Raw genomic sequence first — 12,451 nt, forward strand, 5'->3', positions numbered from 1 at the left:
GGTGCAGGGGTCGGCAACCATTTTGATATGAAGTGCCATTAAAAACAAAAATTGTTATCAGCGTGCCAACGATCGAGAATTATCAACGGGGGGGGGGGTTGAGGAGCTGCGGGGAAGCAGTGTGTGGAGTGGACTTGTCAGCGCAACTTACAAGATGCCGAATTTAACCAGCACGTTTCAATAATTGGTTTAAACGGCATAGTAATAAGGACGACCGTCCGTTCTGTGATTCTCAAGAACACACATGTTATGATATTAGGGTCATGCACAGGTCATGCAGAGTGAGATGAGATCGCTGTCCCTTTAAGAGAGAGAGAGAGGGGTGTGGTTTTGTGGATGGTAGAGCGACAGTGTGAATGTTTCTGGAAGTGAAACGAGAAAGCAGAAAAACAGAGGGCTGTGATGTATTTTGTGAAACAGAAGAACAGCTAAATAAATGCAACGGCCTCCCAAGAAGAGCTTGCCAGTCATTTAAGCTAAAGTGGGTTATTGAACCTGAAGCTTGTTGCTTCTGCCCTCCTCGACTACGTTCTGGGAGCCGACAGGAAAGTTCAACACACAGATGGCCAGTAGGGCCTGGCTCATTTCGTGGCATCTGCAGGCAGTGGCAAGTACTTCCGGCATCTGCCACAGAGGCCACTACTCCGTGGCATATGTGGCAAGTCCTTCCGGCATATGCCACCGATGCCACAACTTGCCGAGGCATCTGCCACTGCTCAACGGGAGTTGCCACTATGGGATTAGTTTTGTATCATAAAGATAAAGCAACACTTTCTCAGAATAAAGCAAAACTATGAGTTCAAAAGAAAAAAAAACTGAGTCAAGCAAAATAAAAAAAAATGCAAACAAATCATTTGTATAATCATGAAAACTATAAGTATTTTTTCTTTGTTTTAACATAGGTTTTTGTTTGCAGTTCTTGTTTCTTGTTTCTCAATGATCCGACTTTTGCTCTCGCTGCAGCACTCTCTTTTGCGCTCCTTCACTTTTTGTTTGAGATTCTGACACAAACCTCCCAGGTGGGCGGGACTTTCAGGGGTGCGTCCCCATTGGCTACTCAGTTTTTGAGTGACAGCCCAGTCCTCCAGCGATTGTACAGTGCAGGCAGCTGCAGGAAATTATTTAACAGCAGCAGTGTGTTCAGGTATTAAAATATTTAAAGTTGGAATAAAGTATAAACTACACAACACAAGTATAATGCACAGCAATCCATAAGATAAGTCCGATATTTTCATGAAAACCTCCCCAGGAGGCACCAACACTAACGTGGCCGAGTGGAATCCGGAGTTTGCTGCATGAGTTGCACTGTATGATCTGTGGTGTAGTGGGCTGTCACTCAAAAACTGATTAGCCAATGGGAACGAACGGAATTTACGAAATGCGCTTGCTGTCTCTCCAGATGGCCAGTCCGCCCCTTTGTAGCATATTATTTCGATGAGAGATGAGCAGATCGCCACTGGGCTTTCAACTAAAGACACAGCCACGCAAAAACTGCGGTATTTGTACAGCTCCTTATGGGTAGACCTACTGCAATTTGTGAAGTGCTTTCCTCTGTGGTGAACGATCAACACTTCACCACGGAGGAAAGCGGCAGAAAGTCACCTGGAGTTAAAGAGAGCGGGGCTGCGTTGCGTGCCGTGCATGGCTTCCTTCTACAGGTAACGGGGAGAAGCGCTGGCGGCGGTCTCGTTCAGGATCCGAAAATAGAATTTAAATATTTTTGCACACTTATTCCACTTATTCCTTGTGTGCCACTGGTTACGGTGCCGCGTGCCAATGCTGGCACGTGTGCTAGGGGTTGTCGACCCCTGGTGGGTCTGGGCCAAGTCATGTGATTTTGTGTTATATAAAACATGTCCAAGATCATAGGGTTAGGGTTATGTCCCTGTGCGATGCTAACACATGTGACATTTCAGAAGCTTGTTTATTGTTGCTAAAGATAATATTCAAGCCATTTAAGAATTATAATGCTTACATAACATGTCCTCTAAAACCTGTTGTGAAAACATGTATTGATCAAATTTATATGAAACAAATAACATGTGACATTAATACAATTCTTTAAAAAAACGTTTTATTTGTTTTTTAATAAATAGGCTGACATTTTCTACCAGGCTCGGGATTCGAACCCACGATCTCACAGAGCTCTGGATATTGACTGCCTGGTTTAACTGAGCGATAAAGCAGATGTGCAGGGATTAATTTGAGGTGACTCGATCACATGACCTTTTTTTTCGTTACCTTATGGCTGGCCAGGAAAAAAAATCTCTACAAAAAATGAAAAAATAAAAAGTCCTGTACCTTGTGTTTGCTTCTTTCTTAAAGCTGCAAACACAAAATATTGTCACACCACCTACGCTTTGCCATGCTGAAAACCACCAACCAAGATACGACAACATTTATAACAATTACTTTCAATTGCTCTGAACGTTGTGCATGTGTGTTTAACAATATCTTTGAGTTGCTATAATATTTTATTTCACTTCTTCTGACCAGTCCCCCTCAAATAGCACAATACAGGATAAATCAACATGATAACTGCATGTCTTTGTTGTCATTTGTCTCTGCTTGGACCCACCACCTTCTGACTCAAAGACAACAGCTCGTCCTCTTAGCCAAATTATGGACTGTTGTTCAGAAATGATGAAGTCATAGCCTGAAAAGGTACTTTTTAAAAACGTATTTCATGTTCTGTCCTCCAAACCTGTGTGCTCATTGTGTGCATAAAAGTATAAATTCACTCCAATCACACCATAGCAAGACCTATAGTTGTATTGGGTGTTGTTAATTTTTTTTAAAACACATTGGTGGTCCAGAGGTTTATGCACTGGCTTTTCATGAAAGTGCTCAAGGTTCAACACCAAGGGAGGAACATATTTTATCTCCTACTATGCTGATGTTAAATCTAGAGAAATTGTCCCCACCACTTTTTCTAACGAAATAAAATAAAATAGTGTAAGATTATGTTGCAAGAGAAGTAAAATATATAAATGTCAAATAGAATACAATAAGCTACATGTTGCAGAGAATGTTGCAAGTGACCAAGTAAATGCAGAAATATATATACATGTAAAATAGAGTAAGATAAACAAGAGCATAATGTAAAATTAAACATTCTTATAAAAATAGCTTGTTCCAGATCATTTATTCCACCATGACAGGGACATAGACATTTGAAAGGAAATGTAAATATATGGCTCAGTCGGCTAGTGAGTGATCTTCGGATAAAGGGAGCGCTGGTTCCATTCCCACTGCCTCTCACCTAAAATTGCTCCTGTGGGGATTGCCGACAGTATTGAATCTATGTAAGTTGTTTTGGATAAAAGTGTCTAACAGGTGACATGTCATTGTGGTTTTGACTTAATACATAGGTTGACTATAAAATGTTTGAGAGACAGAAAACAAGTATATACATTTATAATACAACACAAATTAACATTGATATCAGCTGAAGAAGCAAGCTGTAAGTTGAATTAAATTCAAAGCTCAATAAGTTTCGCTTCTCTTTTCCTACAAAAGACCGTCTCTCTCTTGAGATGGTCCTAGACAGTCCCAATAGGAAGGCATAGAGGGGAAAGAAGTGGGTGCTAATACACTGTCCCCGTCCTTACTCTCCATGTTATGTCCCACAGTGTCTTTAAGGTGGTGGAATAGTCCACACTGCTCCACCATCAACGGGGCCGGGTCCTCCTTTCCTGAGGGTGCAGGAGAATGCAGTTTGAAAGGTAAGTATCCAGCAAAGTTTTTCTATCGTGTATTAATAGTGAACAGATTTATTAAATCTTCCAGCATCACAAAACTTGAACAGTAAGGTTGATGAATACAGCTGAACGTCACATCACTTCTTGATAAACTCACTAGAGGGCATCTGTTAAAGAATATATCCTTTAACCCTGCACCGGTCATGTCTAATCAGAAAATAAATCCAACCAATACAGAAAATTCAAAACCAGAGGACAACTTTATCTAAATAATAAATTAAAGTTTCATAGGTTCTTAATACATTTGGTTAAAAATATATTAGAAAAATACATTTCAATACATTTATTAAAACATTTGTAATTTTGCTTGGGCGAACCCTTTTAACAATCCCTGTGTTTAAATTGTGGATTCAAATGTGATATTATGTTCAAAACTATAATAAACACAATGTCCTGAAAAAGATGAATAATGTTAAGTTGTTTCATCCAATATGTCTGTTACATTCAGAGAGATATTCACCGGTTGAAGTGTTGGATCCCCAGCTTCTCTGCTCTCTGGGTTTGGTGGTGAATGACTCAGCTCTGCCCTCTGGTGGACACCACACATCTAGGGGTCCGGAAAAACCCACCCTGCACACATTAAAACACACATACACACATAGATAATGTATATAGTCATACACGCATTGTAGACAGAGACATGCCTGTACACACACCTCTATATAACCACCATCATGTTCCTTTCAGTTTTACCACACATGGCCAATAACCTTTTATGTTTAAACCCCCTTTAAAAACAAAGGTCAAAGATTAGCTATCATGGGGACTTTTGCCTTATCAATATGTTCCAACTGATAACAGCGATAAAGATACACTCTGATCTAGTCAACTGGCCTTTTCGGAGAAGTGTTTGACGTGTTTCTTCATCAGGGAAACCTTATACAGACATGATTGAATTACACTCACCGGTCCTGCAGGTCTGTAGTCCTGAAGCCTTTAGCAAATGGGTTGCTAGCTATTTTTAACTGGGTTATCTGAAAGAAAGAAGGTAAAATTAATTATTTCCCAATGCTAGTTATATTAGTTAAATCACAATTAAAATCCCACTGATGCCAGATTTCTTACCCGGTGATTCTGATAGGCAGTGACTGCTATAAAGCGTGTCTCAGGGAAGGAAAAAGAGCAGAAGTTCCTGTTTGCATTTAAGTGACTGTTGGGAGCTGGATCCACATACACCACATGGAAGCGCGGCTGATAGCGATGCATGGAGTTCAGTATCATCTGGCAGGGAGGAAGGTGGAGAAAAACATAGACGAAAGAGAGTATTGGTTTGTTTGTGATGCAATGGAAATCAAAACAATGTACTTTGTATCTTTGCTCAAGGTCTAGGTAAAAACATGTGGGAGTCACATTAAAGACATTGACTGACATGTCCGTTGTAATCCAGCAGGTTGTTGGTGAGCTTGAGAATGTCGAAGGAAACTGTCTGCTTCATCCACTGGGCGCCACATGCAGGTGAGTCTGGGTGGAAATGCATCCTGCTTGGGGCTATGACATCCGCTCGCCCTGCCACCAACCAAGATGAGCTGTGGAAAGCATATCTGGCACACACACACACACACACACACACACACACACACACACACACACACACACACACACACACACACACACACACACACACACACACACACACACACGTTTCAAATTTGTATGGGAAGGTGAGGTGTGCTTTCAGGGTGGAAAATAGCACAGATAAAGGTTATACATGAACAATGATGGACTTGAATAAACATAAACAAGCTCAAAACAATTCTCATTTCTCAATCTGTATGTTCGTCTGACCTGTATCTTTTATCATCAACGGGGATGAAGTCCATGAGCAGGACATATTCAGCAGTAGGATCCATCCCGGAGATTTGCACCTGGAATGTTGGAAACATCCTCCTGCAGTTTATGAACATGTAAATTACCATACTGTTGTAAGAGAGAGCAGAGACAGGGAACAATGGATAAGTGAGGAATATAAGTGTTATTGTCACCTTCCAGCTTTAGTAACAATCATCTCTGTGCCCAGCTGGTCAAACTGCTGCCAAAGCGCATGCATCTCCAGCTGAACTCTGACCCCACTGACTTGGGGAGTCTTGGTGCACGATAGTGACCCCCCGTCTGCACAGCAGTGCAGAGATAGTTCACAGCTCCGAGACAGATGAGGACCTATCAGGAGAGGAGAAATGTGTGCTGAACATTTGCTCACATTGGGTTCAGACTTTGTGTATAATGATCATTATGTTAATCTAAATAACTCAATTGAAATGAAAATGAACACTTACCATCCATAGTTTGAAGGTTTAGAGGATGAATAATATGAACAAATTGTCGTTTTTGTCTTTAAAATGTTGTTCACTCCAGGTCTTTCTTCCACTTCTGACCAACAGAAGCAGCTCCTGTCATTAATTTAAGACCAGTAGAAAAGAAAACACACAACTTAACTTGGAAATTAAGACAAAACTCTTCCTCCCAGTCCAGTGTCCGGTGCTGCGGTAGATGTACATCCAAGTGTTAGGAGCGGCTGTTTGTGTTCAGGAAAAAGCTGTTTTTATACACCCAGAGACTCTCACTGGGGACCCCATGCCTGCCTCATCCATTACAATACTCATAGTGCCACTGACATGCAATAATCCCAGCTGCACGTGCATTCATTGCAGACCCAAGCAGTGTGAATACGCAAAAGTGCGCACACACACAACGTTTTTTCGAGCATCCCCTGCTTGTATTTCCTATTGTCTCAAATGGCCTAAAGCCTTAAGTGGAAGTTATCTTGACGGACCAGTAGGACATTAATAACACCTTAATCAGCTCAGTGTTAAAGGGTGTGGACAGGTAAGGACAGCAACAAACTGCTTTTATTATTCATAGCCTATTTTCTTGGAGCAGAGTTTCAACACTTTACTAATTAGTGTTAGAGAGTCAGGAATTGTCTTGGTTTAAAGGTAATTCTAGTGTATTTATAAATGCAACATATCAGTGTCAGGGATACGTTGACAGGCATGGACCTCTATCCCTTGCCAACCTTGCTGTCAAGGTTGTAAGATGTTCGGAGGTTACTTTTTTTCAGTGTGTTATGCAAGGCATTGTGTACTATGAAGACCTTAACTAATGAAATAGCCTCAAAGTAGGACATAAACAATATAATATATATTTGTAATGAATCAAAATGGTCTGCTTTGACATTTGAGATAAGGGTTTAGTGGTGTGTTGATTTTATACCATCATGTGCCTCTATGATGGGACAGTGTTGAAGGGCTCCACCCTCAGGGATCTAGACCCTAATAAAGCACAACAAGTTAGTCAATAGGCCACTTACCCCCCCCCCCCCCCCCCTGATCAGCTCATTAATCACAGCTATCAGGACCACAGGCAAATATATCTCATATGTTATTGGATGTCTCTTTTAAGTAGAACTGATTGTATCAATATTTATTTTTCAAATAGACCTTGTGATCAATGATGACCTCACAAAATGCTGTCTTTGTCATATCATAGTCTGTTGTATTGCTAAATTCCTGAGAGGATTTTGTTATAAGGCTGCATTATATATTTAAATGCTTAATTCACTATATGCTTAAATTGGCTTTATGTGGTGCACTGCATTGTGTTGTACATTATTATGAACATGAATCTGTTTAAATACAGAAAAATCATTTCGGAAAGATTCAAGTTAAGAGTCAGAGAGCAAAGTATTTTTAACAGTCAGATGTTTATTGAGCTGTATTTTGTCGAAGCACAGTTTTCATCAGACAAGCATCATTACACAGATGTTTAACCACATACAATTCCTACACAAAATGTAAGCAGTTGGCAATGAAGACTAAGCATGTTGGTGCTGAGTATGTATGTGTTTGTGTATGTGTTGGTCTGTGTGTGCTTGAGCATGTGCGCACTAAGGTGTTTGCATAGGATGGAAAGAGCAAGAGTCCCGCCAGTTTGTTGCAAAGAACTGCATCAATCAGGCATTGGCTTCATTTTTGGAGGTCTGGCTGCACATTTGAGGAAAGAAGGAATGGAGAGGAATTTGGAATGGATCTAGGCCTGAAGTTAGGTGAGGTTAGTTACAGAAAGGGGTAGGGAGGATTTACTGCTTGTTGTAGGAAGCAACGATGGTCTCGAAGATGGCCTGGAGATTGGTCTTGACCTCCTCGATCAAAGGTGCGACCTTGGTTTTCAGTTCAACGAGCTTCTGGGTGTCCATGCTCTGGCTACTGGCGTAGGCCTGGCTGATCTGATCCTTGTATTCCTCGACGTAGGGAGCGGCAATGCCCTTCAGCTCCTCCAGACGCTCAGAGAGCTTGGTACGCACAGCATCCACAATGGGCATCATGGCGGTCTTGGTCTCCTCAATGTTTGAAGTGATCTTGGATTGCATGTCCGCAATAATGGGCTCCATCCTTAGCCTCAGGCTTTCCATTTCGGCGCTGTGCTTGGCGGCATACTCTTGGACGATGGGCTCCATCCTTGTTCGGTAGTCATCGAGGTGTCTGTCGATGACTTCTTTCAGTGCAAGACGTTTGGGCTCCAGTTCTGTCTTCAGGCTATCAATATCAGCCATGATGGAGGCACGGATGCCAGAGGTGGTCTCACTGAGGGTGCCTACGACACCGTCGGTGACTGGGCCCACGGAAGCCTGCAGAGCCTTGATCTGAGTGAACACGTCTTCCAAGCGACTAGCCATGCCGACCCTGGAACAGAGATGGGAGAGCGGAACTTAGCTTAAGTCAAACACACACATACATGAGTAAATGGTGACTGGAAAAAAGTGACTGGGGAGAATGGGAATGAACCTGTGACATAGCCTTACTTGAGATCCTTGTACTCGGTGCCATCGAGCTGGTCCAGTGCTTTGTTGGCACTGTCCTTCACCTGAACCAGGTACATATCCATGGCAGCACGGATATGCTGCAGCTGGGATGGGGCATCAGCCTGCATGGAAGCGGCATGAGAGCCTGAGAAGGAAAGGGGAGAAAAGAGATGAACATTTAGGGTGGGGAGATGAAATAGATGGCAGTCTAAACATACAGTTTTTAATATGTAAAATATTCAGTTTTAATAATTTGAGATATAATGTAAACGTAATACACTTGTTAAGCAATACTTTACATGCAGGTTAAATATTTTTCCTTTAGTAGGAAAAAGATTAATTCAGAACTCACCGACAGCCAGCACAAGGGCGAGAGCGAGAGCAATGAATTTCATGATGGTGGTCTAGAGTAGGAAAAAAAGGCAACATGTCAAACTCACAGTTATACATGTAAAATGTGTTTCAATACAACATGTTTAAATTATACAAAGGAGCAAACAAAAACTATGTAATGATGGAAACTCAGTAAGCTTTAAATTCCCCAATTAAAACAATTGGAAGGCCAGATTAGAAGGCTTAAAAGTAAGAAAGCTTAAACACACTGTAAGAGCCACACACGGGTCCCTGAGTCCACACTAAGCATATGGCTGCCTATTAAAGGCACCTTTAATCTGGGTAGACTACGCAGGGTTATACATTTTGAGAGTTTAAACTGATTAGCAGTATTTTGTAAACTAATCCAGTCTTCACAATAAAACAGTCATTGAGCTCAAACACTATCAAAATCCCGGCACACTCAAATTGAGGAATACTTCTCTTCCTAAAATGAGAATGCTAAAACCAACAATGTTTACCATCACTTCAAGCTAAACAGCACTATCCAAAAGTTTCAATCAATTCAATTAAAAATCTCTTATTTAAGATTTAAAACCAAAACATCTCTTTATACAGAGAATCTTTTTTTCGTCAAAGCCCACAGATTGCTGAAAGCTTGCAGATGAGAAAAAGTTCCCCAGCAGTCGAGTCTGACTACCTCTTCTACAGCCCAGTAAGAGCCACAGAGGCTGTTTGTCTTACCTGGAGGAGTTCTTGATGAGACTGAATAACTTGAGCCAGAGCAGACTTTTTATAGTGCTCGGATGAGGGATCGGTCTGTGTGGGGAGGAGGGGTTGGGGTGGAGGTGTGAGGCTTGTGTGTCTCCGTGGAGGTGGACCTCACCCCCCTGCCATCTCTCTCAGCAGGGGGACTGAGTAGAGAGTTCAATGGTCGCCTGCTGGGAGAAGATCACTCAGCACACACGCTGACACACAGAGTCACAGATTGGCTTTACATTATCAGTATCATAAATGTACTTTAACTTTTATTGAAGCACAAATGTTACTCAGGAACATCAGCTATCCTCTAAATGCACTAAGCCTTTCAGGGCAACAGGACATTTTACTGGTGATAATTCCGAGCTAAGCTTTTGTTTCTGCTTGACAAAGAGCTTTCACATTTGTTCTCTTGCAAAGCCACTCTTGTTGTGAGTAGGATAATAAAAGGCTGAAATAAACAAGCTAGTGTTAAGACGGAGCCATGAAGGTAGTTTAATTTGGAAAAGAATGTGAAGGGACAGGAAGGCAGGGTTTGAAAACATTGATGTAGGAAACAAGAATAAAATGAATGTAAAGGTGTCCCTCAGGGGACTATACATGATCCTATTTTTTTGTTTTTGTTTACATTTGTGTAGTACAACTTCATACAACAGGTTTTTTTTGCATACTATTTGTTGCAGAAGAGTTTATAAGAGAACACATCCAAATGATTGACTGTTCCAGTGCTGTCATAGGCCTGCCAAGTGAAACAAACAAGAGCAAACAGAAACACTGCTATCAACTCTGAAATGTAATCACATTCAGTCTGCAGTCCTTTAATTGTGAATGAAAAATATGCATGCAAACATACATTTACCAAGACCTATACAATACGACGTAACAGTGCACCAATCAATTGAGAAAAATGTCTCATGCAGACTTATCTCATTTTGACGGATAACAACGTTTGTGACTGGTAAGTGAGTGCGATGATTAATAGGTCAAAGGTTGGTGAGTGCCATGCTGTTTGTTGTCCTATCACCAGTGGACTTTGCCACCATGGCTTTGTGAAATTTGAGAAATAGAAATTACCATAGTATACAAAGTTACCTCCAATAATACATATATTGGATATACCATAGGTGCTATAATGTATTCTGTCACACAACCCTTAAATCCCTTAAAAGGTCAAAGTCTATTCGTTTGAAATTTGCAGTAGGAAAGAGATGAACCATACCCATTTTAGAAATACAATTGTGCAAATTCCTCTTAAAACAGAGAGCGTGACATAATGTATGCATTTTTAGTCATGCTTGTTCATTTTTGTGCTAAAGAAATCATTTTTCAAAAAGGCCAAAGGTGCAGGGTTATTGGGTGCAAGGTTAATCATCGTGATTGTTAGTGATAACCAACGTAACCCAAAAGACCCTGTGTTTCTTGCATAATATGCAGTATTGTAGTTACATTAGGATAATCAATGCACGCTTTTCTCTGAACACCTTCACTCGGAAAATCCTGCACTGTCAATACTTGCTCAAAGCGATTGCAACATTTAAAGTTCATATATTGTGCAACATGAAGCAAAACGAGGCAGCAAACATTTCAATCCTATTCAGTAGAAGTTGGAGATAATGCTTTTGATCTCAGAAGCAACACTTACAACTTATTTTAACAGAACCAAATAACGAATGCAATTAAAATATCTTTATTCTGGCTGATTTGTTGCCTCAAAATACCAAAAAGTAAACCTACATGGTGGATGAAATTGTTAGCAAAAGGTTAACTACTATCTTTCAGAGTCTCAACACAATTCCTTTACTGCATTCATTGAACAGCTGTTTGGTCTAATTTCATACATTTGTGTCAGGGTTTTTAATTTTTATGAGTGTAAATCACAAGACAAATTTCTATATTACATTTATGATGGTTTCAATGCGTGTCTGACGCATAGACCAAATCACCTTTACCCCTCTTTGTCTTTCTCTACTTCCATTTGCCTTTGTTATTTATCATTTGACACAGGGGTGGCAATCTTGACCCTCACCCCCTGACTACAACACAATGTTTATAGACAAGAGACAAGCAAAGCTGGATGAGGCTTCAATGACAGAGGGGTGACAACACTATCAGCTATACAAGAATCAGAATCAGAATCAGAATACCTTTATTAGTCCCACAGAGGGGAAATGTGCAGCGTTACAGCAGGAAAGAGCCGCAGACAGCTTAGTGTTGCATATCTTAAATGCGTTAAAAGAAGTACTAAGTTATAATATAATAAACAAACAACACAACAATATGCTAAAAAAAGTACTAAGTTATAATATAATAAACAAACAACACAACAATATGCTAAAAAAAGTACTAAGTTATAATATAATAAACAATAAACAATATGCTAAAAAAAAGATAAAAACTAAAAAAGTTACATAATTTTCAAAAATACAGATCAAAAATAAATCAAATCCTGTAGCAGTTCTTAGGAGTTAGCAGCCCGGTATATATTACAGTTATTAAAGCCACCTCAAGGTTCAGATTGTCGTTATCAATTTGTCAAATGTAAGGAAATAACCATTCATTGCTATATCTGAATTCACGAGTGCTTTATTCAGCCAGGCAAACTGCAACAGACAAGCAAGAAAAAAACAATGGTTTTGAACCAATGGTGGGCGTACACAAGAAACCTGAAGGTGCTTTCTCTGACTTTGAGAAATAGTGATGGGCATAATTCAGTATTTTATCATTTGTTTTCTGACTAAACCATTTAACAAATGTGAAATAGGCCTTGACAGAAGAATTAACCTTATCTAGAACCACAACC

General features: G+C 40.4%; 2 protein-coding genes across 4 annotated transcripts; both read right to left on the minus strand.

The window, feature by feature from the left end:
- Positions 1–3,130: 3,130 nt before the first annotated feature.
- LOC307038017 (T-box transcription factor TBX1) lies at positions 3,131–7,068 on the minus strand. 3 transcript variants are annotated; one of them, XM_079679306.1, is made up of 9 exons: positions 6,035–7,068; positions 5,744–5,918; positions 5,547–5,648; positions 5,131–5,302; positions 4,827–4,982; positions 4,668–4,735; positions 4,222–4,331; positions 3,612–3,695; positions 3,131–3,274 (listed from the first exon to the last, which is right to left on the minus strand). In XM_079679306.1, the coding sequence occupies exons 1-9, from the start codon at positions 6,039–6,041 to the stop codon at positions 3,207–3,209; spliced, it is 942 nt and encodes a 313-aa protein (XP_079535432.1). In that variant the 5' UTR covers positions 6,042–7,068; the 3' UTR covers positions 3,131–3,206. The 3 variants fall into 3 exon arrangements, with proteins under 3 accessions (XP_079535432.1, XP_079535431.1, XP_079535433.1); XM_079679305.1 differs by having other exon boundaries at positions 3,131–3,695; XM_079679307.1 differs by lacking the exon at positions 6,035–7,068 and having other exon boundaries at positions 3,131–3,695; positions 5,547–5,626; positions 5,744–5,795.
- Positions 7,069–7,442: 374 nt separating this feature from the next.
- Positions 7,443–9,734, minus strand: LOC307037092 (uncharacterized protein). The gene is made up of 4 exons (XM_079677845.1): positions 9,637–9,734; positions 8,912–8,963; positions 8,560–8,704; positions 7,443–8,440 (listed from the first exon to the last, which is right to left on the minus strand). The coding sequence occupies exons 2-4, from the start codon at positions 8,952–8,954 to the stop codon at positions 7,837–7,839; spliced, it is 792 nt and encodes a 263-aa protein (XP_079533971.1). The 5' UTR covers positions 8,955–8,963; positions 9,637–9,734; the 3' UTR covers positions 7,443–7,836.
- Positions 9,735–12,451: the final 2,717 nt, after the last annotated feature.

The sequence above is a fragment of the Notothenia rossii genome (genome assembly GCF_949606895.1).
Source record: "Notothenia rossii genome assembly, chromosome: 4".
Taxonomy (NCBI): Eukaryota; Metazoa; Chordata; class Actinopteri; order Perciformes; family Nototheniidae; genus Notothenia; species Notothenia rossii.

What these genes read in the sequence shown, in the direction of transcription:
- LOC307038017 (XM_079679305.1), bottom strand. An exon ending in TGCTGGATTACAACGGACAT is followed by an intron (nt 4,983 to 5,130) that starts GTCAGTCAATGT and finishes CCTCCCTGCCAG; the next exon opens with ATGATACTGAACTCCATGCA. An exon ending in CTGCCTATCAGAATCACCGG is followed by an intron (nt 4,736 to 4,826) that starts GTAAGAAATCTG and finishes TCTTTCTTTCAG; the next exon opens with ATAACCCAGTTAAAAATAGC.
- LOC307037092 (XM_079677845.1), bottom strand. Translation starts at nt 8,954, where the DNA reads ATGAAATTCATTGCTCTCGCTCTCGCCCTTGTGCTGGCTGTCG. An exon ending in CGCCCTTGTGCTGGCTGTCG is followed by an intron (nt 8,705 to 8,911) that starts GTGAGTTCTGAA and finishes TTTCCTTCTCAG; the next exon opens with GCTCTCATGCCGCTTCCATG. An exon ending in ACCGAGTACAAGGATCTCAA is followed by an intron (nt 8,441 to 8,559) that starts GTAAGGCTATGT and finishes TCTCTGTTCCAG; the next exon opens with GGTCGGCATGGCTAGTCGCT.